At 49.2% G+C, this 26,923-nt stretch overlaps 1 protein-coding gene across 1 annotated transcript; it reads left to right on the top strand.

Annotated features, from left to right (window-relative positions):
* Positions 1 to 1,679: 1,679 nt before the first annotated feature.
* PRPH2 (peripherin 2) lies at positions 1,680 to 23,299 on the top strand. The gene is made up of 3 exons (XM_002746586.5): positions 1,680 to 2,524; positions 16,336 to 16,582; positions 21,407 to 23,299. Exons 1-3 carry the CDS (start codon positions 1,944 to 1,946, stop codon positions 21,617 to 21,619), a joined length of 1,041 nt encoding a protein of 346 aa, XP_002746632.1. The 5' UTR covers positions 1,680 to 1,943; the 3' UTR covers positions 21,620 to 23,299.
* Positions 23,300 to 26,923: the final 3,624 nt, after the last annotated feature.

The following is a 26,923-nucleotide window of genomic DNA, read 5'->3' as shown; positions in this document are numbered from 1 at the left end:
GTTCAAGCAGTTCTCCTGCCTCAGCCTCCTGAGTAGCTGGGATTACAGGCATGCACTGTCATGCCCAGCTAATTTTTGTATTTTTAATAGAGACAGGGTTTCTCTATGTTGGTCAGGCCGGTCTTGAACCCCTGATCTCATGATCCACCCGCCTGGCCTCCCAAAGTGCTGGGATTACAGCCGTACCCGGCCAGGTGTGGTCTTCTATTGTTGTTTTGATTTGCATTTTCCTGCTTATTACTCAAGTTGAGATCTTTTCCAGATTATCAGACTTTCCAAGCTTCCTTATTATGAATTGCCTGTTCCTGGTTTTTGCCTGTTTTCCCACATGATTGTTGGTCTTTTGATTGTGAAATTTTTTATTGTGAATTTGTGGGACTTAAAACATTTTTGCATATTCTTTCTTTTCTTTTTTTTTTTTTTAAAGGCAGAGTCTCATTGTCGGCCAGGCTGGAGTGTCGTGGGGTGATCTCAGTTCATTGCAACCTCCACCTCTGGGGCTTAAGCGATCCACCTACCTTGGCCTCCAAACGTACTGGGATTACAGGCATGAGCCACCATGCCTGGCCACTGTATATTACCTTTTCACTTTACAAGTTGCAAGTGTTTTCTCACGAGCTGTCATTTTCTTTCTTTTCTTCCTTCTCTTTCTTTCTTCTACTTTTTCTTTTTTTTTTTTTTTTAATTTGAGATGGGGCTCACTCTGTCACCCAGGCTGGAGTGCAGTGGTGTGATCATGGCTCATTGCAGCTTGACCTCCCCAGGCTCAGATGATCTTGCTGCCTCAGTCTCCAGAGTAGCTAGGAGAAGTACAGGTACGTGTCACCATGCCCAGCTAATTTGTATGTGTGTGTGTGTGTGTTTTTTTTTTTCTGTAGAGACAGTGTCTTCCTATGTAGTCCAGGCTGGTCTTGAACTCCTGGGCTCAAACAATCCACCCAACCTGGCCTTCCAGAGTGCTGGGATTATAGGCATGAGTCACTGTGCCAGACCCTGTCTTTCCTTTCCTTTCCTTTTCTCCCTCCCTCCCTCCCTCCCTCCCTCCCTCCCTCCCTCCCTTCCTTCCTTCCTTCCTTGACAGAGTTTCACTCTTGTTTTCCAGGCTGGAGTGCAATGGCGTTATCTTGGCTCACTGCAACCTCTGCCTCCCGAGTTCAAGCGATTCTCCTGCCTCAGCCTCGAGATTACAGGCATGCATCAGCACGCCCAACTAATTTTGTATTTTTAGCAGAGAAAGGGTTTCACCACGTTGGTGAGGCCAATCTCAAACTCCTGACCTCAGGTGATCTACCCACCTCGACTTCCCAAAGTGCTGGGATTATAGGCATGAGCCACTGTGCCCAGCACATTTCTTTTTTCAAAGAGTATAACAATTTATTTGTCCTAGAGAAAGTTTTAAATTTTGAAGGAGATTGGCCTGGAAATGTGCTTTTGGGGAGCAACATGGTCTGAGCCAGACATCCAGAAACAGCCCATTCTTCTGGCCAGTCTTACCCTTGGCTCATGATTCTTCAAGCTGTACCCAGAGCTCTTTGGTCCAGCATGTACCTGCAGGCTGCTTTTGACCATGTTTTGAGAGTGGCATGGCTTTATCTAATGGGATGAACCTGGCTAAAGAGATTAGCAAAACGTCTTGTGGATCCCACTTTTAATCTGCAGCGCTCAGGCTGCCCCTTCTTGGCTGGGAAGGGCGCTGAAGGAACAACGCCCAGGACCAGGACTATCCCCTGCTCAAGCTGTGATTCCGAGACCCCTGCCACCACGACTGCATTCACAGGGATCCCAGGCTAGGGGGGCTCGACATGGGCAGCCTCCAGGGCACCTCCCTACAGCTTGGGCCATCTGCACTTTTCCCAAGGCCCTAAGTCATCCAGCTCTGTGCTCATTAAAGTTTGGGGTGGGAGCTGTGCAGTGGGAAGCGACCTGGGCCGCACTCGGCAAGCATGGCGCTACTGAAAGTCAAGTTTGACCAGAAGAAGCGGGTCAAGTTAGCCCAGGGGCTCTGGCTCATGAACTGGTTCTCCGTGTTGGCTGGCATCATCATCTTCAGCCTAGGACTGTTCCTGAAGATTGAACTCCGGAAGAGGAGCGATGTGATGAATAATTCTGAGAGCCATTTTGTGCCCAACTCATTGATAGGGATGGGGGTGCTATCCTGTGTCTTCAACTCTCTGGCTGGGAAGATCTGCTACGACGCTCTGGACCCGGCCAAGTATGCCAGGTGGAAGCCCTGGCTGAAGCCGTACCTGGCTATCTGTGTCCTCTTCAACATCGTCCTCTTCCTCGTGGCTCTCTGCTGCTTTCTGCTGCGGGGCTCACTGGAGAACACGCTGAGCCAAGGGCTCAAGAACGGCATGAAGTACTACAGGGACACGGACACCCCTGGCCGGTGTTTCATGAAGAAGACCATCGACATGTTGCAGATTGAATTCAAATGTTGCGGCAACAACGGCTTTCGGGACTGGTTTGAGATTCAGTGGATCAGCAACCGCTACCTGGACTTTTCCTCCAAAGAAGTCAAAGAGTGAGTGGCTTCCTGTCCCGGGGACAGAGCTATTCATATAGAGGGGACACTAAGGCTCAGGCCTCTGACCAGCCCCCCTCCCTGCACCCAGTGCCTTTTCCTCTCCATTGAGTGCACAACTTATGACTATATGTGAGGGTGCATCAGGTTGAACCACATGCAATTGCTAATACTCTGCCTCTTTGACCCATAAAAAATGGCAGCTTCATATGGTTCAACCTAATGTTGGCCAAGGTGGGAGGAAGGTGTCAATTTATATAAGCTGCTTGGATAGGAGCCCCTTGGGAGGAAGAGCAAGGCAGGAATGTGTGTCTGCTTTATACAGAGGGATGGGGGTCATTCATAGATCACAAATGCTGAGGAATTATTTGGCTGTTTATCTCATTCATTCAAAGCAGATAGATTCAGTCTTGGATGTTTAAATTTCTCAGTTAGTTCCCTTGTTCTCCAACCTCTCAACCCTGAGCATCCATTCCCAAGATGTTTTGTCTGGATATATCGGAAAGAGCAGAGGAAGGGGAAGTCAGGAGATCTAGGCTGAAGTTTGGGCTCTGTGACCTTGGGCAGGTTACTAGCCAGGCTGGGCTTGGGCTTGCCCATCTTTTAAATGAAGGCACTGGCACAGAATTGGTAATCGTGGAAGTCACCTCCTAGCTCTGGCTGGCACCTGGCATAGAGCAGGCGCTCATTAAATGCCTGCTAGTGTTTACGTAATTAGTCACGATAGTGCAACATGATAAAGCCTTTCTAAAGTATTCTTGGTGTATGTAAAAGTAAAAATGCTCTGATGGGCTGAGAGAGATGCTGGTGAGAGAGAGAAAGAGAGACTCTTGACTTCTGTGTTGGAGGTAACGGCCTGTGCGCTGGCTCCAGCGGGCTGCTCTTCCCAACACACCCACCAACCTGGGGCTTGAGTGACTTTTCAGGGAAAGGGCATCCGGCCTTGAGCCAGCTGCTCTCCCTTACCTCTCCTTTCTGTCCGACTCCACCCTACTCGGGCTGAGGTTAGGGGTTCAGTTGTTCCTAAGGATTTTTTTGTTTCCTCCGAGTAAGGCTGGAAAGTTTAAAGGGAACCTGAACCCAGGGCTTCAGCACCAGCAGCAGGACGTTCTGAAGCCCAAAACAACATTAGTGAAGCCCGCATGGCTAGCTTAGCTGCCCTGCAGATGGAAGGGACGTCCGAATGAAGGTCACTTCTTGGGATTTTATTTTCTTGTGGATGGAGATTACTGCTGCAAATCCCAGTCAGGAGAGGATTGTAAAGGGCTGTGCCCTTCCCAGGTGACAGGTCTGCAGGGGCAGCACAAGGTGGCATGATTTACACAAATCTCCTGAGGAGGGCATGAAGCCAGGGGGACGAGCGGAATTTCTGGGAATGGGAGAGGCTGATGAGAACCAGCCTCTGTGAGCAGATGAGAAGGGGCTTTTCATCTTCTCCTCTGTCATTTCCCTTGATTGTCTCCTCCATAGAGTCAGTTCTTGGACAGACATATACAAATCTCTCGGTAACTACAAATCCCCTTTTGTATCAGGGTGAAGGAATTATCTAGGTCACTCCACTCACAATGGTCAATGGATCCAAAATTTCAGGCAAATATTTAGCTGAATCAAAAGTCCTTCAATGCCCTATACCAACTTGGTGGTGGGAAATTTCCCTAACTCCATTGACTCAAAAAGAAAAAAACATTAGCTAGGGCACAGTGGCATGCACCTATGATCCCTGCTACTTGGGAGGATGAGGTGGGAGAATCATTTGAGCCTGGGAGGTCAAGGCTGCAGTGAGCCAAGATTGCGCCACTGCATTCTAGCCTGGAAGACAAGGCGAGACCCTGCCTTAAAAAAAAAAGGCCGGGCGCGGTGGCTCACGCCTGTAATTCCAGCACTTTGGGAGGCCGAGGCAGGTGGATCACAAGGTCAAGAGATCGAGACCATCCTGGTCAGCATGGTGAAACCCCGTCTCTACTAAAAATACAAAAAATTAGCTGGGCATGGTGGTGCATGCCTGTAATCCTAGCTACTCAGGAGGCTGAGGCAGGAGAATTGCCTGAACCAAGGAGGCGTAGGTTGCAATGAGCCAAGATCGCGCCATTGCACTCCAGCCTGGGTAACAAGAGCGAAACTCTGTCTCAAAAAAAAAAAAAAGGCGGCTGCAGTGGCTCACGCCTGTAATTCCAGCATTTTGGTAAGATGGGGCTGGTGGATCACCTGAGATCGGGAGTTCTAGACCAGCCTGATCAACATGGAGAAACCTCATCTCTACTAAAAATACAAAATTAGCTGGGTGTGGTGGCACATACCTGTAATCCCAGCTGCTTGGGAAGCTGAGGCAGGAGAATCACTTGAGCCTGGGAGGCAGAGGTTGCAGTGAGCTGAGATGGCACCACTGCACTCCAGCCTGGGCAACAAGAGCAAAAGTCTGTTTGGAAAAAGAAAAAGAAAAAAAAATTCTCTTAAAAAAAAAAAAGAGATGGGTCTCACTCTGTTGCTCAGGCTGGTCTTGAACCCCTGGTTTCAAGAACTATCCCACCTCAGCCTCCCAAGTACCTGGGATTATAGGCACCCACCACCATGCCAGGCAGAATTTTCCTCTTTTGCCTTTGAGAGGTGGAGATGGGCAGATCACCTGAGATCGGGAGTTCAAGACCAGCCTGATCAGCATGGAGAAACCTCATCTCTACTAAAAAAATACAAAATTAGCCGGGCATGGTGGCAGGCACCTGTAATCCCAGCTACTCGGGAGGCTGAGTCAGGAGAATGGCTTGAACCTGGGAGGCAGAGGTTGCGGTGAGCCGAGATCACGCCACTGCTCTCCAGCCTGGGCAACAGAGTGAAACTCTGTCTCAAAAAAAAAAAAAAAAAAAAAGAATTCTCATTTTTTGGTTTCTCCTTTCCCCATCAAATTTGGATGCTCCAGTAAAGAGCTCAGGTGCGCCTCATTCTCCTGCTTGGCCTGAGGACTGTGGGGAAGCGACCCCAGGAGCAATGAGCTGGTCCAAGCAGGGGCCGTCTGGAGAAGATGCACAGGGATCCTCCGGCGGCACAGACTGGACATGGGCAGTGTCTGGTGCCAGCGATTTCCAGGCATTTCTGCAGGCTCTGTCTCTGGAGTGACCTTCTATTATGTGTAGCATACCCCTCATTGGACTAGAAAGAGAAAGTTGAGGTCCTCACCTTCTGGCATCTTCAGTCCAGTTCCTGAGAGGAGGAGCTGGGTGCCTACATTCTAGCCTCCCCAGTTGTGCCCCTACCTTGGGGCCCCCAGGAACCTGAGGATAGAGCACATTGCCTCAGAAGCATGGAAGTGTGGGCAGGTTTTAGAGATTTCTCAGGGGAATCTTTAAGATCCAGGAATGGCTCCTGAAGTTTCCTGATCTAATGAATAATATCAGGCAAAAACAATTCTATATTTTTATGGGAATTTACAAGAATTCTTTGTTTTGTTTTGTTTTGAGATGGAGTGGTGCCATCTTAGGTCACTGCAACCTTCCCCTCCCGGGTTTAAATGATTCTCCTGCCTCAGCCACCCAAGTAGCTGGGATTACAGGTGTGTGCCACCACACCTGGCTAATTTTCGTATTTTTTGTAGAGAGAGTTCACCATGTTGGTCAGACTGGTCTCGAACTCTTGACCTCAAGTGATTCGACCACCTCAGCCTCTCAAATTGCTGAGATTATAGGTGTGAGCCACCGTGCCTGGCCTTACAAGAGTTTTGACTACTTTCAAGGGAGGAGCCCAGTGACCACACCCCATCCCAATCTGCCCATAACCATGTTGCCAAGTCATCTGGGAGGCGGGAAAGGCCCACATTTATCCTGCACAAAACCCCTCCTAGGAAATTTTTGTTTTAATTTTTAAGTTACTATTATCTCCATTTTATACATGAGAAATCTGAGGCTCAGAGAGATTAAGGGACATGCCTAAGATCATATAATAGGAAGTGGAGGAGACAAAAAAAATCAGCTTTGGCCATGTGTGATGGCTCACACCTGTAATCCCAGCACTTCGGGAGGCTGAGCTGGATGGATCACTTGAGCCCAGAAGTTTGAGACCAGCATGGGCAACATGGTGAAATCCCATCTCTACAAAAAATAGAAAACTTAGCTAGATGCAGTGGTGTGCCTACGGTCCTAGGTATTCAGGAGGCTGAGGTGGGAGGATCACCTGAGCCCAAGAAGTTGAGGCTGTGGTGAGAGTTGAGACTGCACCATTGCACTCCAGCCTGGGCAACAGAGTGAGACCCTGTCTCCAACAACAACAACAAAAAACCAGCTTTATTGAGATATAATTCAAATACCATACAATTTACCCATTTAAAGTATACAATTCAATGGTTTTTAATATAGTCACAGAGTTGGACAACTAGCATTACAACACATTTTTGAATATTTTCATCTCTTCTTGAACTCCTGACCTCAGGTGATCCACCCACCTTGGCCTCCCAAAGTGCTAGGATTGCAGGCGTGAGCCACTGCGCCCGGCCTATTTTCATCACTTCTCAGGGAAACCTTGCACCATTTAGCTTTCACTCCCTAGCCTCCCCTCCCCCAGCCCTAAGTAATCACTCATTTACTTTCCAAATCAATAGATTTCCCTGTTCTGGACATTTCTTTCTTTCTTCTTTCCTTCTTTTTTTTTTTTTGAGATGGAGTCTTGCTCTGTCACCCAGGCTGGAGTGCAATGGCATGATCTCAGCTCACTGCAACCTCTGCGTCCCGGGTTCAAGCGATTTTCTTGCCTCAGCCTCCAAGTAGCTGGGACTACAGGTGCGTACCACCACTCCCAGCTAATTTTTTGTATTTTTAGTAGAGATGAGCTTTCACCGTGTTAGCCAAGATGGTCTCAATCTCCTGACCTTGTGATCCTCCCAACTCGGCCTCCCAAAGGGCTGGGATTACAGGCGTGAGGCACTGTGCCCAGCCTGGACACCATATGAATGGAGACATACAACATTTGTCCTTTAGCATCTGGCTTCGTTCACTTAGCATAGTGTTTTCAAAATTCATCCATGTTATGGCATGTGTCAGAACTTCATTCCTTTTTATGGTGAAATAATATTCCATTATACAGCGTGCCAGATTTTAATTCTGCTCTTTTCATCCTACTCGGCTGTTTCTCAGTTACGTTGAAGTACCTCATGTATACATTTAGTGTTAAATGAACAAATGTTTTTTCAGTGAGTGACAGAACCCTCAAATTATCCAGGCTGCTTGGGGTAGGGGATGGTTCGTTTTTCTCCCTCTTCTTGCTGTCTTTCCTTGTCTTTTTTTTTTTTGAGATGGAGTCTTGCTCACTTGGCCGGGCTGGAGTGCAATGGTGCAATCTCAGCTCACTGCAAAATTTACCTCCTGTGTTCAAGCGATTCTCCCACCTCAGCCTCCCAAGTACCTGGGATTACAGGCACCCACCATCATGCCTGGCTAATTTTTGTAATTTTGTAGAGACAGGGTTTCACCATGTTGACCAGGCTGGTCTCGAACTCCTGATGTCAGGTGATCTCACTGCCTCAGCCTCCCAGAGTGCTGGTATTACAGGCAGCAGCCACCGTGCCTGGCCTTTCCCTGTCTTCTTGTTCTCCATTTCCTCTCCCAGAAGGACAGGGGAAGGGATGGGCAGAGATGATGCAGGCTTGGAAAACATGGATGGATTAGGTTTGGATTTCAGTGCTTCTGTGCCAGTGTCTCAGATAATCACGAGGCAGCCCCACAGAAACTAGAAAGACCACCCTGGGCTCTGCAGGGCCTGTGGTAAATGGACTGTCACTGGGCTTCAACCTCCCACTGCTTCCTCCTCTGGCCTGGTGGTCCTGGGTGAGCCCGGAAGAGGGGGACACGCTTTCTGCTACACTTGGAGGAGCTCTCAGAGGGTGGAGCCAAGTCCAGGAAAGCTGTCTCCTTCAATGACTCTGTCTTTTCAGAGCAAGGTATCAGTGAAAGAGATTTGTGTTCTCAACTGATGCTCTTTTATCTTATCTTATTGCATTTCCAACTTCTATTATAGAAAAACTCAAGCTTTCACAAAATTAAAGTCCATTATAATTAATTCCCATGTAGCCGTCACCTAGCCGGGTATGGTGGCGACACACCTGTAACTCCAGCTATTTGGAGGCTGAGGCTACTTGGGAGGATCATTTGAGCCCAAGTTCTCTAAAAAAAAGGAAAAATAAAGCCAGGTGTGGTGGCTCATGCCTGTAATCCCAGTACTTTGGGAAGCCAAGGCAGGTGGATCTCCTGAGGTCAGGAATTCAAGACCAGTCTGGCCAAATGATGAAACCCTGCCTCTACTAAAAATACACATACACACAAAAATTAGCTGGGCATGGTGGCGGGCACCTGTATTCCCAGCTACTTCGGAGGCTGAGACAGGAGAGTCACTTGATCCTGGGAGGTGGAGGATGCAGTGAGCTGAGATTGCGCCACTGCATTCCAGCCTGGGCAACAAGAGTGAAACTCCATATGAAAAACCAAACCAAACCAAACTAAACAAACAACCCAAAGATAAGAAACCATCACCTAGGAACAAACATCAACATTTTGCCTGTTTCATCTATATTACCCTTTCCCAACACGTTTTCCCCTTCTGAATATCCTGGAGCAAATCCTGGACATACTTCCCTTTTACCTGTAAATATTAATAGGCGTCTCTAACAGATGAAGAGGCTTTGTTTGTTTTTTTGCCTTTTTGCTTCTGCTGAACATAAACACAATACCAGTCATGCCCAACAGACTGAATGGCAATATCAACCAGTGCCCCGCCTATGTTCAGTTTTCCCTCATAGTCTTGGGATGCTTTTTACAGTTGGTCAATTTAGGATCCAAACCAAGTCCATGTTTTGCATTTGGTTGTTTGGTTTCCTGTCTGTTTTGCTAGATAATTGTCCCCCTCCCCTTTTTAAAAAATTTGAGATGGAGTTTCACTCTTGTTTCCCAGGCTGGAGTACAATGGCGCAATCGTGGCTCACTGCAATTGCCACCTTCTGGGTTCAAGCAATTCTCCTGCCTCAGCCTCCTGAGTAGCTGGGATTACAGGTGCACACCACTATGCCCAGCTAATTTTTGTATTTTTAGTAGAGATGGGGTTTCACCATATTGGCTAGGCTGGTTTCGAACTCCTGACCTCAGGTGATCCACCCACCTTGGCCTCCCAAAGTGCTGGGATTACAGGTGTGAACCACTGTGCCTGGCCAACTGTCCCCTTTTTCATGCCGTGTGTGTGACAGAAACTGGACCACGTGTCCTGCAGAATTCCCCACAGTTTGGATTTGGGCAGTTGCAGCCAAGTGGTGTTGTCTAACGTGTTCTTCTGTATTTGCTCATAAACCAGTCTGGGCTGAGGTGTGGTTGGATCTGCTCAGCTGTGGCAAGAACATTTCCTACAGTGCCGCTCTGTGCGTCCTACTGTAGCACATGAGGAAGGACGTGAGGTCTTCAGTCAGTTTACAACACTTCTTTTAAATTTCACTGGATGAGCAGAGCTGCAGTGCCTTGGGGTGAGAGGTAAAAGCATGAGGGAGCTCAGACATTTTGGAACCAGGAACTATCAGCCAGGAAGGCCTAGCCTGGGGTCCCCAGTCTGAGGGGAGAAGCTGGCACCAAGCTCTCTCCCTTCACCATTCTTCTCAGGGAACCCACAGACTGCAGGTACCTGCTTGCTCTTCTTAAACTATTTGTACACATCTGAAGAAGAATAGACCTGGGCTAGATAGGGTGTCTCCCCTCTCAGACGGGAACTCTTTGAAGACAGAGCTGTGACTCCCCTTCAAATTGGGGCTCCCCCAGGGCAGGGCTGTGTCTCCCCTCAGACCAGGGCTCCTTGAGGGCGGGGCTGTGTCTCCCTTAGACTGGCGGGGGGGGGGGTTCCTGAGGTTGGGACAGCGTCTCCCTCAGACTGGGGCTCCCTGAGCGTCTCCCTCAGATTGGGGCTCCCTGAGGACGGGGCTGCGTCTCCCTCAGACTGGGGCTCCCTGAGGACGGGGCTGCGTCTCCCTCAGACTGGGGCTCCCTGAGGACGGGGCTGCGTCTCCTCCTCACGTCACCCCTAACCGTCTATAGCGCCTCATACCCAGTGACTGTCTTGGTTCAATGTGAGCTGCTATAACAGAATACCTGAGACTGGAAAATTGATAAAGAGCAGAGATGTATTTCTTACAGTTCTGCTGACCGGGAAGTCCAAGGTGGAGGGCCTGCATCTGCTGAGGGGCCTGAGTTCATCCTTTTCCTCAGGAACCCACTGCCTGATAATGGCATTAATCTACTCATGAGGGCAGAGCCCGCGTAATCCAGTCACTTCTCAGAGGTCCCGGCTCTCACCACCGTCGTGTTGGGCCTCACGTTTCCAACACAGGAGCTCTGGGGGACACATTCAAACCACGGCACTACCCAAAAAAGAAATCTTCAAAGCGTACCAAGCACATGGTGTGTACCAAATGTCTATGCACATGATCCCACTGAATTTCCGCTCTAACCTGACTGTCAAGTGTTTAAAATGTCATTTCTGGCTGGGTGTGGTGGCTCACGCCTGTAATCCCAGCACTTTGGGAGGCCGAAGTGGGTGAATCACAAGGTCAGGAGTTCCTAGACCAGCCTGGCCAACATGGTGAAAACCTGTCTCTACTAAAAGTACAAAAAATTAGCTGGGTGTAGTAGCGGGCATCTGTAATCTCAGCTACTTGAGAGGCGGAGGCAGGAGAATCGCTTGAACCTGGGATGCAGAGGTTGTGGTGAGCTGAGATCGCGCCACTGAACTCCAGCCCAGGCAACAGAGTGAGACTCCGTCTCAAAACAAAAAAAAAGTCATTTCTTAGATGAGAAAACTCAGGCTCAGAGAGGCCAGGGCCGTTCCCAACGTCTCACAGGAGTCCCTCAGCCTCTGTTCTGCTTTCGGTGACCCACTGTCAGGTATACCCCTGCTCATTGCCCTATGGCTGGCCTTACTGATTTGATTCACTTACTAAATTATGTTGGTTTTTCCCGGAAAACTCAGATGTGATCATTTTCCCGGGCTCTATGTGCCTTGGTTGTGGGACAGTAGCCTAGAACAGAGGCCCTACCTTAATCAACGCCCTTTCAAACCCCAGTGACTCCTCCCCCACTGCCCCTGGCCCCTTCCACACAGAGTGAAATTCGTAGCCTGGGAAACACGCTGTGATATAAATAGCCAGCTCGCCACTAAGGCGCTCTCCTCTGCCTGGCTTTGTCTTAAGAGGGTGAGAGGAGCCTTAATCTGTGGTTGGAATGAGGGCAAGCACTGAGTAAACAAGATGATGTTTGAAGTGGGGGAGGGATAGTTCCAGAAGTGAAGACCCCAAGGATTCCCAGGCTGGTGACCCCAGCAAGTCCCAAGTTCACCAAGGTTGGCTTTTCCCCAGCGGGACTGACCTGGATGCTCCCCTGGGAAAGTTCCCAGTCTGGGGGAGATGCAGCCCCATTCTCAGGGAGTCCCAGTCAGAGGGAGACACAGCCTGTGGAGCCCAGTAGGGTGACTTGTCTAGGGGATTAGGCAGGCGAGGTAGGGACATGGGGACTGTCCGCAAGGCCAGCCTGCAGACTGAGGGCACCTCAGAGCCTCTGCTGGCTTCAGCCCACACAGCTTTAGGCCTGACCATCACATCAGACACCTTAGTGTGCATGAGGCAGGTGTGCAGGGTGTGCCCCACCTTAGGGCCACCTGGTAGGTATGTGAGGGGAGGTGGCGGCGAGGAAAGGACTCCCAGGACAGGGGGAGGGACTCAAAGTTTTCCAGGAAGTTTAGCTTCCAGGCCTTCTGGAAACAGCTGTCTGGAGGGGGCCTTGGCCACCAGTGACCTGTAAGGGGGAGATGCTGAGGTGGGGGTGGGGTCACCCGCGGCAGCCAGATGCTGGTCCATCAACACTGCCTAACTGCTGCTCCTCCTACCTGCCTGGCATGGCCTCAAGAAAGACCCTGGCGGGTCTTGGATTACCATCTGCCTCAACCCTCTAGATCATAAGATGGAGGAAGGCAGGGGCATTGATTCACTGCGCTGTCTTTACACCTAGAACAGTGGCTGGCACGTGGCAGGCACACAGCAAATGTTTATTGAGTGAGTGAGTGAACTAAAGGTCAAGTTGGGAGGGACGAGGGAGGCGGGGAACTCCAATGGAACCAGTGGGCAGCTGCCGTGGGCCAGACCCCGACTTCTTGTGAGGCTTTGGGTGACGCCTTGCCCTCCTCTGGGCCCCACTTGTTCCTCTGTAGGACAGTCAGATGGTTTTCAAGGTCCTGTCCAGTGGCTCTAAAGGGGAGGGGAGGCAACATTTTCTGAGGGACTACAGCACGTCCAACCTGCGTCAAATGCATGACATGAATCATCTCATTTACATCCCCCAGGGCCCCTGAGAGGCAGCTGAGATCACTCCCAGTTCACACAGATCCACAGAGTTTAAGCTCCGTGACTCCCAAACACATGCAGAGGACTCAGTGGTGTGCTCTCAACTACCCCCACCCTGTCCACAGGACGCTGGAAATGGCTCAGCGGGGCCACTGTGTGGAGGGGAAGGCTCAGGATCAGCCTGCAGGTCAGGAAGAGGGACAGAGAGCATTTGGGTTGGAAGGCACCCAGCCTTGAGGAGGGCACTTTGGGGAAGGTCTTGGGAGCAGGAGGGAGGGAGTGTTGCAGAGATGACCTCTGCTCAGTTGTGTCCGGGGCTACTGGTCCCTCCAGAGGGGAGCAGCCCGGTGCCCAGGCAGGGGTTGCAGAGGGACAGCTGAGCAAGACAGTTTCTACCTTCCCCACGCACGTGGCTGGAGCAGGGCCTTGAGTGGGGGGTAGGCAGTGCCAGCTGGCAGGCGCTCCATGTGGGGCCCACCACGGAGGGTGCCCCTCACCATCCTGCCCTCAAGGAGCTGACAGCTTCTTCCCCACAGCTGGTAGAACCTGTGCCGCCAACTCCCCAGTGAGGGCTTTCCTGTGAGATGATATTGTGTGGCCGGCTCTGTCCTCACAACCTGATGTCGGCTCCCACCTGCTCAGAGCACCGCCCCTGAGGGCTTTGCTTGGCCACTTGCCTGGTGAGGTAGATTTTGCCCACAGCACATGGCTATTATGTATTAATACCAGCACTCTTCAAGCAACACTTATGCAATCCCATGTCAATTTTCTTTTAAATATAAGGAAGCAGAGGCAGGGAGAGGTTAAGGAACTTGTCCAGAGGGATGGAGCTGGCATGTGGGCGAGCCAAGAGTAAGCCCAGGCTGTCCTGCTCTTATCACCGACCTTTGCTGTCCATGCCACCCAGGGTCAGCTGGTCTCTGGGCAGTGTGTTCTGCCCACGAAGTAGAGGGCAGGGATTACAGGGCATGTGGAAACGTGGTTGCCATGACTCAGGCCACCTCTTGCAGCCCTCCTAGAAAGTCTTAATCATAATAGACAGAAATCAACACAGTTCATAGAAACGGAACCACAAATGGCCCTTGAGCACATCCAAAGATGCTCAACTTTTCTCATAATGAGAAAAATGGAAATGAAGACAACCCTGAGTTACCATTTTTCAAAGATCAGGTTGGCAAAGATCAAAAGTCTGACCTGTGTGGATGTAGCTGTGGAGGACGGGTTCTCCTGAACATGGCTGGTTGGGGTGTGATTGTGAACCCCCCAATCCCGGCAGGAAAGAGCGGAGGAGAAATATGGCAGGTATCTGGCAAGATCGCCCTTTGATGCAAGGATCCCTCTTCAAGGAATTTACCTGCTCTATGTAGTCACAATATGCAAAATGATTGATTTCCATGTTTGTATTAACAAGAGACTGGGAAACACCCAAAACCTCCATCAGTATGGAACTGGCTAGGACCCACGGGCCATCCACACAATGGGAATATCATGCAGCTCATTTAAAAAAAAAAAAAATCCAGGACACTCTCCACTGACAGATAAGAAAAGGTCTCAGCTGGTGTGGTGGCTCACACCTGTAATCCTAGCATTTTGGGAGGCTGAGGCAGGCAGATCACTTGAGGTCAGGAGTTTGAGACCAACCTGGCCAACATGACAAAACCTTGTCTCTACTAAAAATACAAAAATTAGCTGGGTGTGGTGGCACACCACAGAGCAAGACTCCATCCCCTGCCCCTGCCAAAAAAAGATCTCCAAGATATTGCTACGGGAAAAAAGAAAGGTTCAAGACAGTGTGTATATATGTTCTCATTTGCAGTTAAAAAAAAAAACCAGGAAAAATCAAAACATGTTTGTTTGTCCATGTGTGAAGCCTCTCTGGTAGAGCTGGCCACAGCTGTGAGGACCTGGAGGCCGAGAGATGAGGAGTGGGAGGCATTTTGCATTAAAGCGATTTTATTTAGAAATGAAACTTGGACATCTTTTAAGAGATTCATTACCATTTCAGTGAACATTGTTTAAAATAATCTCTATTGGAAACAATTATGCTTTCTATTCTTCTGTTCTAAAAGTCAACTACCTAATGCATTGTTCACATGCAACTTTTTTTTTTGAGACAGAGTCACTCTAACCCAGGCTGGAGTTAAGAGTGCAGCAGCGGCTCAGTTTTGGCTCACTGCAAGCTCTGCCTCTTGGGTTCAAGCGATCTTGTGTCTCAGCCTTCCAAGTAGCTGGGACTACAGGTGTGTGTCACAATGCCCAGCTAATTTTTTTGTATTTTATTAATTGTAGAGACGAGATTTCACCATGTTGCCCAGACTGGCTTCAAACTCCTGGCCTCAGATCATCTGCCCACCAGGGCCTCTGAAAGTACAGGGATTACAGGTGTGAGCCACCATGCCTGGCCTACATGCAACTTTTTATTTAGATGACAAGCACACAGTCAAATGCACAAATCTTTTTTTAATTTTTAATTTTTTTTGAGACAGAGTCTTGTTCTGTTGCTCAGGCTGAGTGCAGTGGTGTGATCATAGCTCACTGCTGCCTCGAACTCCTGGGATCAAGCGATCCTTCTGCTTCGGCCTCCCAAAGTGCTGGGATTACAGACATGAGCCGCCATGCCCAGCCAAATGCATAAATCTTAAGTGTGCAGCTCAGTGAGTTTTGACATATAAAACACCTGGGTAGTCACACCTAGGTCAGGTAGAACATACCCAGCCTGCCTGGGGTAAGGGGAGACTTTTCACCGTAAAGATCCCTTAGGAATTCTAAACACATGTGAATGTATGGTAAGCTCGAAACAAATATACACAAAAATATAGCAGTGCAGAAGATATGCTGGGAGCCCTGCCCGTCAGCCTGGAGAACCTGCCGGCAGCTGTGTCCCTCAGGTGAGTCGAGTGCTCCCACCTGGCTGGGGGCGGAGTCCTGCAGGGCAAGGATTGTTCTTGCCTTGGGTCTCCAACCCCTGCCTCTGCGCAGGCCCTGGGCTGGAGCAGGCCTTCTGAAACAGCTGGCTGGAGGGGGCCTTGGCTGCCAGTGACCTGTAAGGGGGAGATAAGGTTGGTGAGGGAGCTGTGGGCATCACTGTTGGCAGCCAGATGCTCAACCATTAACACCACCCGAACTGCTGCTCCTTCTACCCACCTGGCATGACCCCAAGAAAGGGCCTGGCAGCACAGAGTGGTGGGGTGAATTTCTATATTCCGTCTTGACTTGGGTCTTGGATTACCATCTGCCTCAACCCTCTAGACCATAAGGTTGAGGAAGGCAGGGGCATTTATTCACTGCTCTATCTTCAGCGCCCAGAACAGCAGCTGGCATATAGCAGGAGCACAGCAGATATACAGCAAGCGTGCAAGTGAATGAGTGAATGACTATCCTAGGATTCCAGAGGCAGAGGATGGGAGGAAGTGGCCCTGGTGAGAAGCCCAGGAAGTCCATCTCCAGCTGCCTGTTTCCCTTCCAGTCGAATCAAGAGCAACGTGGACGGGCGGTACCTGGTGGACGGTGTCCCCTTCAGCTGCTGCAATCCTAGCTCACCGCGGCCCTGCATCCAGTATCAGATCACCAACAACTCAGCACACTACAGTTACGACCACCAGACGGAGGAGCTCAACCTGTGGGTGCGCGGCTGCAGGGCTGCCCTGCTGACCTACTACAGCAGCCTCATGAACTCCATGGGTATTGTCACGCTCCTCATTTGGCTCTTTGAGGTAAGCCCTGGGCCAGCTGGGGGTGATAGGAGAGGGAGCCATTTGGGTCTAATGGGGGCTAGGCCTGGAGCACTTGTCTCCCTCCTTGGAAACCCAAGGAGGGAGGGCTTGAACCCCACCCACTGCCTCCACCTTTTGTATTTATTTATTCATGTATTTATTTATTTTTTGGTTTCTTTCCCACCACTTACAAAATTTTTAAAAATTGAGGTGAGCTTTATAAATGGCAAATAATTTGGTGTCATTTAGTTGATTCACAATGCTGTGCAACCGTCTCTACCTACTTCCAAAAGATTTCCATCAGCCCCCAAGAAAATCTCACACCCGTGAAGCAGTTACCACCTCCCAAACTGCCCCCTAGTCCCTGGCAACCATTCTCTGGATTTGTGTATTTTGGATATTTCGTATAAATGAATTCATACAACAGGTAGCCTTTTATGTTTTGCTGCTGCTGCTTTTTTTTTTTTCTTTTGAGATGGAGTCTTGCTCTGTTGTCCAGGCTGGAAAGCAATGGCGTGATCTCGGCTCACTGCAACCTCCACCTTCTGGGTTTAAGCAATTCTCCTGCCTCACCCTCCCAAGTAGCTGGGATTACAGGCGCATGCTACCATTTTTTGTATTTTTAGTAGAGACGGGGTTTCACCGTATTAGCTAGGATGGTCTCGATCTTCTGACCTCGTGATCCACCCGTCTCCGCCTCCCAGAGTGCTAGGGTTGCAGGTGTGAGCCACCGCTCCCGGCCTGTTTGGCTTCTTTTAGTTAGCATGTTTCGGAGGTTCATCCCGTGTCCCTGCTTTTTGGTTCTGAGGTCGTAGAAAGTTTTAACCTCTCTGTTATAAGAGGTGACAGCACGTAGCTTTGGGGACTATTGGGAGGCAATGTGTCCAGCATGTGAGGGGTTCAGGAAATGGGAACTGTGGATTCGTGCTTTTTGAGATGCCAGTCACCATTTGCCTGTCAGTCTAATTATGTGTGGCTTCATCTTCTCTGCAATGCTTAATTCCTCTGTATCTATAGGGCTTGCAATGTGAGCAAGTCCTCAGTGAGTTATGCTGAATTCGCTCCTCGGTTAAAGAGATATTTATTTTTTATTGTTATTTTTTTTTAGAGACAAGGAACAAAACTCACCCTGTGGCCCTGTCTGGGGTGCAGTGGTGTGATCGTAGCTCACTAGAGGTTTGAACTCCTGGGCTCAAGGGCTCTTCCCACCTCGGCCTTCTGAGTAGCTAAGACTATAGGCACATGCAGAATAGCACACCCTGAGTCATACTCTGTAGAGTCTTTTGTAGAAACGAGGTCTCGCTATGTTGCCCAGGCTGCTAACTCCTGGCTTCAAGCAATACTCCCACCTTGGTCCCCTAAAGTGCTGGGATTACAGGTGTGTGCCACTGCACCTGGCCAAGAGATAATTCTTTTTTCTTCTTTTTTTTTTTAGATGAAATCTTGCTCTGCCACGCAATCTGGAGTGCAATGGCACAATCTCAGCCTGTAACGTCAGCCTGCAAGGTTCAAGCAATTCTCCTGTTTCAGCCTCCTGAGTAGCTGGGATTATAGGCGTGTGCTACCACGCCCAGCTAATTTTTGTATTTTTAGTAGACATGGGGTTTCACTATGTTGGCCAGGTTGGTCTTGAACTCTTGACCTCCAGCGATCTGCCCGCCTTGGCCTCCCAAAGTGCTGGGATTACAGGCATGAAGACCACACCAGCCAGAGATATTTCTTAAACACGTACCCGTATGCCAGGCACTGCTCTAGGTGTTGAATGAGAGCCTGTTTCTTAGTAAATAAGGTGGCACAGGGACTCAGGGCACCTGCTTTGAGCTACTGTGACAGCAGAAAAGCCAAACTCCAAAATGCCAATGTACAGAGGTCCATTGAGGAGATTCCCAAAGATTCCTTTAAATGAGTCGCCGTCCTAACGCTATCAGCCAGTGTATCCTGCCTGTGACTGATAAACACTGCTCTAACTCACCACATTAAACTAAAGCGTGGATGTCCAGGAAGGCTTCTTTTTTTTGAGATGAAGTTTTGCTCTTGTTGCCCAGGCTGGAGTGCAATGGCACGATCTCAGTTCACAGCGACCTCCATCTCCTGGGTTCAATCAATTCTCCTGCCTCAGCCTCCCGAGTAGCTAGGGTTATAGGCGCCTGACATCACGCCAAGCTAATTTTTGTATTTTTAGTAGAGATGGGGTTTCACCAGGTTGGCCAGGCTGGTCTCGAACTCCTGACCTCAGGTGATCTGCCTGCTTTGCTTCCCAAAGTGCTGGGATTACAGGCGTGAGCCACAGCACCCGGCCAAAGCTTTCTTTTAGTGTTGAGGCAAACACAGCATATTCATAACCACTGACTCTTTGACACAGAGTCTTGGGTGGGTAGAATGAGGAGAGGAATATACTGCTGGAAGTTTAGATGTCCACATTCCCTGAAAACACACGAAAAGAAGACCGAAAGCATAAAAGAAGTCAGCAGGGCTCACACCTTTAGCCACTTGTTTCTACACATCCATGCCCTCCCCCTACCTGGTACTGTTCTAGGTGCTGGGATTCTGGATGAGCTAGGTGAGTAAGGGCCATCCGTGCCTTCAGGGAGCAGCTTCCTTCTCTTGTAGAGTTTGCTATGCCATACAGAGAAGTGGAGGAGAGCAAACCAGGAATTTGTGTAGAAACAAGTGGCTAACGGAATATATTATAGAAAAGTGAAAACAGGCCAGATGCAGTGGCTCACGCCTATAATCCCAGCACTTTGAGAGGCCGAGGCGGGCGGATCACCTGAGGTCAGGAGTTCAGGACCAGCCTGGTCAACATGTTGAAACCCCATCTCTACTAAAAATACAAAAATTAGCTGGGTGTGGTGGCAGGCTCCTGTAATTCCAGCTTCTCGAGAGGCTGAGGCAGGAGAATCACTGGAACCCGGGAGGCACAGATTGTAGTGAGCTGAGATCGTACCATTGCACTCCAGCGTGGGGGACAAGAGCAAGACTTTGCCTCAAAAAAAAAAAAGAAAAGAAAATAGAAAACAATTGATTAATCATTAACTCAGCTACAGCTAACTCTTCTGTTGGTCTTTACTGTGCATCAGGTACTGTGGTGGTGTTTGCTGGAGTGCAATGGTGTAATCATGGCTCACTGCAGCCTCCATCTCCAGGGTTCATGAGATGGTCCCATCTGGGCCACTTGAATACCCGAGTAGCTGGGACTACAGGCATGGGCTGCCATGCCCAGCGATTTATTTTATTTTATTTATTTTTAGTAGAGGTGAGGTCTTGCTATGTTGCCCCGCCTGGTCTCCAACTCCTGAGCTCAAGCAATCCTCCCCCTGCCTCGGCCTCCCAAAGTGCTGGGATTACAGGCATGCACCTTTGCACCTGGCCTGTGTGTTTTACACATTTGTTTTTTGAGACAGAGTCTCGCTCTGTCGCCCAGGCTGGGAGTGCAGTGGCGCTATCTTGGCTCACTGCAACCTGCGCCTCCTGGGTTCGTGATTCTCCTGCCTCAGCCTCCGGAGTAGCTGGGACTCCAGGTGCCTGCCACAGCCTGGCTAATTGTTTTGTTTTCCTCCTCACCACCTCCCCCATTTTTTTTTTTTTTTTTTGTATTTTAGTAGAGACAAAATACAAACAGGTTTCACCGTGTTGCCCAGGATAGTCAAACCCCTGAACTCAGGCAATCTGCCCGCCTCGGCCTCCCAAAGTGCTAGGATTACAGGTGTGAGCCACTGCACTCGGCCAGTGTTTTACATATACTGAAGTGTCACAGCATCCACACAAGGCAGGGGCCATTTCCTCTGAAAATCTGCAAACCAGATGAATAAAGTGAGGTTTCCGGTCACACGGCTGGCTAAGTGCCAGGGCTGGGTTTAAACCCAGGCATTTTGGCACCAAGTCTGTCACACAGTAAATGCTAGTGAACAAATTCAAATTATTGTACCAGCATCCATTCATCACAGTGCTCATTAAAATAATGGAAGGGGCGGGCACAGTGGCTCCCACCTACCATCTCAGCACTTAGGGAGGCTGAGGCAGGTGGATCTGTTGAGGCCAGCAGTTTGAGACCAGCCTGGTCAACATGGGGAAACCACATATCTACAACAACAACAAAATACAAAATTAGCCAGGTGTGGTGGTGGGTGCCTGTAATCCCAGTTATTCGAGAGGCTGAGGCATGAGAATTCCTTGAATACAGGAGACAGAGTTTGCAGTGAGCCAAGACTATGCCACTGCTTTCCAGTCTGGGTGACAGAGAGAGACTTGTTTCAAAAAAAAAAAAAAAAAAAAAAGGAAGTACCACACATCAGATGCAGAAAAGGAGGTGACCTCTTAATTCCGCCCAAAGAAGTTACTGAACCACTTAATATGCGCCAAGCAATGGGGTGTGGAGGGGACCGAGGTGAAGGAACCCAGGAATAATACACCTGGGATGGGGTGACCTGAGGGGTGGGGAGGGAGAATGAGCTGCTGGGGAGCTCACCAAGGGCTGAAGATGAATCAACAGATGAACATGGAGAGGAACAAGGTTCTAGGCAGAGAGCATAGCAGATGCTGAAGACCTGGAGGGGAGAAAGCACTGGGAATGGGCGAATCCAAATCAGCCCAGGTTGGCTGGAAAGGGAGGAGGAGAGGGGTCTGAGATGAGGCTGGAGAAGAGTCAGGTGTGTTGGGCACTGAGGGCAGGGCGGCGTGGAGCAGTCTGTCCCCAGCCCACATTCCACAGTGCTCAGGTCCAGTCCTCTCTGGGACACTCATTTTGAGGCGCCTGTGGTTTCCTAATAGTCCAGCTCCCAGCGATTCTCCCAGATTGCCTCTAAACCTCCTCTCCCGCCACAGGTCACCATTACAATTGGGCTGCGCTACCTGCAGACGTCGCTGAACGGTGTGTCCAATCCTGAGGAACCCGAGAGCGAGAGCGAGGGCTGGCTGCTGGAGAAGAGCGTGCCCGAGACCTGGAAGGCCTTTCTGGAGAGTGTGAAGAAGCTGGGCAAGGGCAACCAGGTGGAAGCTGAGGGCACAGATGCAGGCCAGGCCCCAGAGGCTAGCTGAGGGCCCCGAGGCCCCTCCCTACCTGAACACTGAGAAATAGTGGACTCCAAGAAACACGGATCTCCCCTTCATCCAACTCTGAAAGTCTGAATCTCCCAAGGAGGGCACCATCTTAGGGCATCATCTTATATACCACCTCTCCTTGATGGTGGAATTTAAGTTTAGGGTCCCTCAAAGCATTTGACAAACAGTTGTTGAATGACTGACCCAAAATGTGAATGAATGAGCTCCCCTCACACCCACTGCCCTAGGATATGCCCTCCTGGTGACTCAGGGGCGTCAATCAGATTTGTCCCCCACTATGGGCCAGTGGCAGTATCCGAGGGCTGCTCTCCTTTAGAGTTAGCCTCTTATGAGCTCCATGTTGCTTCAGTCTACATCCAAAGTGTCACTTGGTGCATAAGCACAGAAATCTGAAAAATAAATGGCCATGCTGTCTTTTTTTTTTTTTAATGCCAAGATTGACAGGTTGGCCATTTTGTTTGCTTAATGCCAGAAGTTGGGGGAAAGTTACACTTTTCTAAGAGTAATGGATTCTGAAAGCACTGAGGGCTCTAAACAGGAATTCTTCAATCATGGAGCAAGAGAATTTTAAGGCAGGAGATTATTTCCCCCACCCAAAAACACAGTGAAAGGCCTGCTTTTTTGTCCCATTCACATGCCCTCAGTCCCTGAGTCTGGAGTGAACCATGGGTTGAGGAAGTCAGGCTGTTGGCGTGTCCCAGCCCCACACTACCCCAACGTGCCGGGTGATCTCCTGTGGCTCATCTGTGGAAGCACTGGTGTAGGCTGCTGCCCTGCTATGGAAGAGGAGCAAAAATCAGACATGAGTCCACCCTTTGGAGACCAGGCCTCAGCTCTCGGTGGACCCAGGGACACCCACACAGGTGGCCATGACAACCCCATGAACACCCTAATTGTCCACAGCAAAGGGCAAGGAATCCTCTGGGAACTTCTTCTCTTTCTTCCTCCCAGATACCCACCTTGAAAAACACTATTTCTGGAATGCTTCTGCATCAAAGGAGATTCTTTGAGATAGAATCTGATGGGCTGAAGAATCAGCCCATCTTCCCGAGCTAGCAAATACAGGCGTTTTCACTTCCTTTAGGAAAGAGAAGCTTTCAGGGGAAGGAAAGAATGGCTTCCCAGGCCCTGGTGACCAGACCAAGGCAGGGCCCACCATAATTCCGCCAGTTGGATGAACATTTAAGAGAGCTCATGCCTACCTGGCTGGAGACCGAAGCCAGAAGGCAAAAAACGGAAAGGGAACAGCCCATAATTTACCTCTGCTTCTGACTGATGCTGTTTGGGAATAGGTTACTTTGGACTGCGTTTGGGTTCTTTGTTGTCCTAACAACTTTAGTGTAGAGAAACTAAGACTTCTGGTGTTGCCTGGGGTATGTTCTCGGCTTAATTCTCCCAAGCAGAAGACCAGATCCAAGATATCTGGACACCCTGTCAGAGGCTGGTCCCAAGTTTAATTCGATTTCTGAATCTTGTTGAGGCCAAGGAATGATCCACACTGAAAAAATCCTGAGCCGGCCATCTTTGGCAAAGGTCCCTGAGCTCTCCCCGCCTCTCAAGAGTGCTGAGAACCATGGTGAAAGTGCTCTAGGCCCACACGTGTAATTATGCTGTGAATAGCTGTCAATAGATATTAAAAATCACACTGTATGAAAATTACTTTTGTTAAATGACTGTTTAAGCCCATTCAACAACATATATCGCAGAATCCCTGACTATAGCTAATATTTGCCAAAAAAGAAGAGAAACCCGCCCTAAAGGGAAGCATTGGTAATGATCACTGTTTTAAACATGGCTTGGGCATCACATCTCTCCATCTTGCCATCTCTTACCTGTAAGAACAGTGACTACTGGCCGGGCGCGGTGGCTCAAGCCTGTAATCCCAGCACTTTGGGAGGCCGAGACGGGTGGATCACGAGGTCAAGAGAGCGAGACCATCCTGGTCAACATAGTGAAACCCCGTCTCTACTAAAAATACAAAAAATTAGCTGGGCATGGTGGTGCGTGCCTGTAATCCCAGCTACTCAGGAGGCTGAGGCAGGAGAATTGCCTAAACCCAGGAGGCGGAGGTTGCGGTGAGCCGAGATTGTGCCATTGCACTCCAGCCTGGGTAACGAGTGAAACTCCATCTCAAAAAAAAAACAAAAACAGTGACTACTATAGCAGTGACTATTGTAATATCCAAATAATCTCAGCATTTCCTAGAGTTTGAACCAGAGCTGAACTTAATACATGAAATTTTAATATAGTAATTTAGGCAAAACTCCGAACCATTTTTTCTTCTGCTCTGCCCGAAATGTATTTCCTCAAACAAGGAAATATGAGTCTCCTTCTCCTTTTACTTTTTTTTAAGAGATGGGGTTTCACTACGTTGACCAGACTGGTCTCAAACTCCTGATCTCGTGATCCACTCGCCTCGGCCTCCTAAAGTGCTAGGACTACAGGCGTGAGCCACCACATCCGGCTGGAAATATGAATCTCTATGGGGCCAGGTTACAGGGGGCAAATGTAAGCAACCTAGACTCTGAAGGTTGTTGAGAAAACCAAGAGTGCATTGACCCTACCATAAAGCTCACTCATTGGTTCAGAGCAGACTTAGGGTTAACTGCTTTTAACAGGTCTTCTCAGGTAGCCAGGTAGTTGCCAGAGAAACCTGGCCCATCCCTTTTGGTCACCTACTAGTGCCCAGGAAGTCTCTACTATCAGGTTTTTGCTTGTGTGTAAATTCTTTTCTCCCGAGAGACCCAGTCAGCTTTTTTTTTTTTTGATATGGAATTTTGCTCTTTTTGCCCAAGTTGGAGTGCAATGACATGATCTCAGCTCACTGCAACTTCCACCTCCTGGGTTCAAGTGATTTTCCTGCCTCAGCCTCCCTAGTAGCTGGGATTACAGGTGTTTGCCACCAAGCTGGTCTCGAACTCCTGACCTTAGATCTGCCTGCAGGAGTGAGCCACCACACCTGGCCCCAGCCAGCTTTTAAAGTTCTGCCAGCATAGCCCTGGGATGGGGTAAGGAGTAAAGACAGGGCCTTAGGACTTCCATTTTTAAAATGCTCACTCCATAGTGAAGGAACAGGTGATGGCTATCCTGAATATTTGGGAAGTTGTGTGTCCTAGAATTTGTGGCCTCAGTTCCAGAACCCACAGCTTCTTTACAACATGCTTCAAGCCCAGGGCTGAGCTGCCAGCAAATAAACCCTGAGTAACCTCAATATGGGTTAATAAGATTAGGTGCTGCTCTGCACGCTCCCCTGCCCCTCCTCGTCTGGGCACCTGTTATGCCAGGCCAGCAGGTTTGCAGCTTAGCCAGGGGCAGTCGTGGACCTGGGGCTTTTCATCCACTACTGGCTAAAAAGATGGCTCTCAATGACAGCGCAGCAGCCAGCTGCACTGAGTAAGGAAGGGAAATGTGTCTGTGAAATACTATGAAGCTCCAGGGAAGACAGAGGTGCCTTCCCAGGTCTCAGTGGATAGATTGGAAGGGGAAACATGTCAGTCCTTAACTCCTGACAGCATTTTATCCTGTCCATCACAGAGGAGTGTAAACAGCAAAGTTAGAGATTAGAGAATGCTGAGCTCTAAGGATGGCGGCAAGTGGAGGATTAAGATATAAGGGACAACTTCTAGCTATTTACTCAAGGGAAGTGAACATTCAGGTTTGCACAAAAACCTCTCCATGAATGTTTGTGGCAGTAATCACCAAAACAATCACCAAAACTCACCCAAATGCCCTTCACCTGGCAACTGCATGGAAGTCTATACAAAGGAATACTACTCAGCAACCCAAAGAACAACATGGAGGACTCAAATTCGTTCTTTAGTGAGAGGAGCCAGACACGGAATGCTACATACGATATGATGCCATTTATATAACGTTCTGGAAGGGGCAAAACAAGGGAGAGAAAAACACTGGTAGCCAGAAGCCGGAATGAGGCAAGAAGCTCGCTACAAAGGGAACTTTTGGGGATGATGGAATTGTTCTATTTCTTCATTGTGGTTGTTAAACTGTATGCATTTGTTAAAATGTATAAAACTGTACACTAAAAATAATCTGTTTGTAAAATATACCTCAATAAATGTGACTTAAAAAAATAAGAGTAGGAACAGGTCAGGCACAGTGGCTCACACCTGTAATCCTAGCACTTTGGGAGGCTGAGGCGGGAGAATCATTTGAGCCCAAGAGTTTGAGACCAGCCTGGGCAACATAGTGTAACCCTGTTTACAAAAAAAATTACAAAACGTAGCCAGGTGTGGTGGCACGTGCCTGTAGTACCAGCTACTAGGGAGGCTGAGGTGGGCGGATTGCTCAAGCCCAGAAGGCTGAGACTGCAGTGAACCAAGGCTGCGCCACTGCACTCCAGCCTGGGGATCGAAACAAGACCGTCTTTAAAAAAATACCAAGCCAAGAGTAGGAACAGAGGAAGGAGTGTGTCAGAAGGGGCTTCATGAGTTCCTGAGTTCTTTAGTGATACTAGCACCACTGCACTCCAGCCTGGGGGACAGAGCAAGACCCTGTCTCTTCAAAGCAAACCACACCACACACAACCACACCACATACACACCACACCACACACACACCACACCACACACACCACACCACACCACATACACACCACACCACACACAACCACACCACATACACACACACCACACCACACCCCACCACACCAAAACCAAGAGTAGGAACTGAGGGAGGAGGGTGTTGGAGGGGCTTCAAGAGTTCCTGGAACTAAAGAGAAGACTAGTGAAGGGAGTAGGCTGGGAGCAGCGTTAATGACCAGGAGGCAGGGCAAGTAAAATGGAAACCTTGCTCTTTTAGTTTGACGCTCTGAAGAGGATTTCGAAAAACAGAATTCTCATGGGCAACGATTCCCCTTGACAGTGTAGCTGCCTTCCTATGTGTTTCTCTCAACAGCAGAAAGTGGGGAGTGTATAAGGACAAGGACCTCGAGATCACCAGGTCAGGATGAGCAAGAGTTTAAATCCAGACGTAGGTCTTAGAGTTCCCTGTTCCCAGTGATTTGAGTTCCAAAATGGTCCAGAAAGGTCTACGAGCTGTCATAGCTAATGAATATGAAACTTAGTCAGCTCAATTGATCACACTTTCTCTGGGAAGGTCAAGATAGTTTGGCTAATGGCCATAATTGCCACTAATAATATAAGCCTCTTAAATTTCAAGCTAATACAGATCTCTAACTATATTTGTAGCAAGGTGACATGGGGCACACTGCTGTGGCAGTTAAGTGTGTAAAATGAAACAAAGATATATGCTAACCAAAAG

Source organism: Callithrix jacchus, chromosome 4, assembly GCF_049354715.1.
Source record: "Callithrix jacchus isolate 240 chromosome 4, calJac240_pri, whole genome shotgun sequence".
In the NCBI taxonomy this organism is placed as follows: Eukaryota; Metazoa; Chordata; class Mammalia; order Primates; family Cebidae; genus Callithrix; species Callithrix jacchus.
The sequence above is the reverse complement of the archived record's forward strand: the minus strand, read 5'-3'. Positions and strand labels throughout refer to the sequence as shown.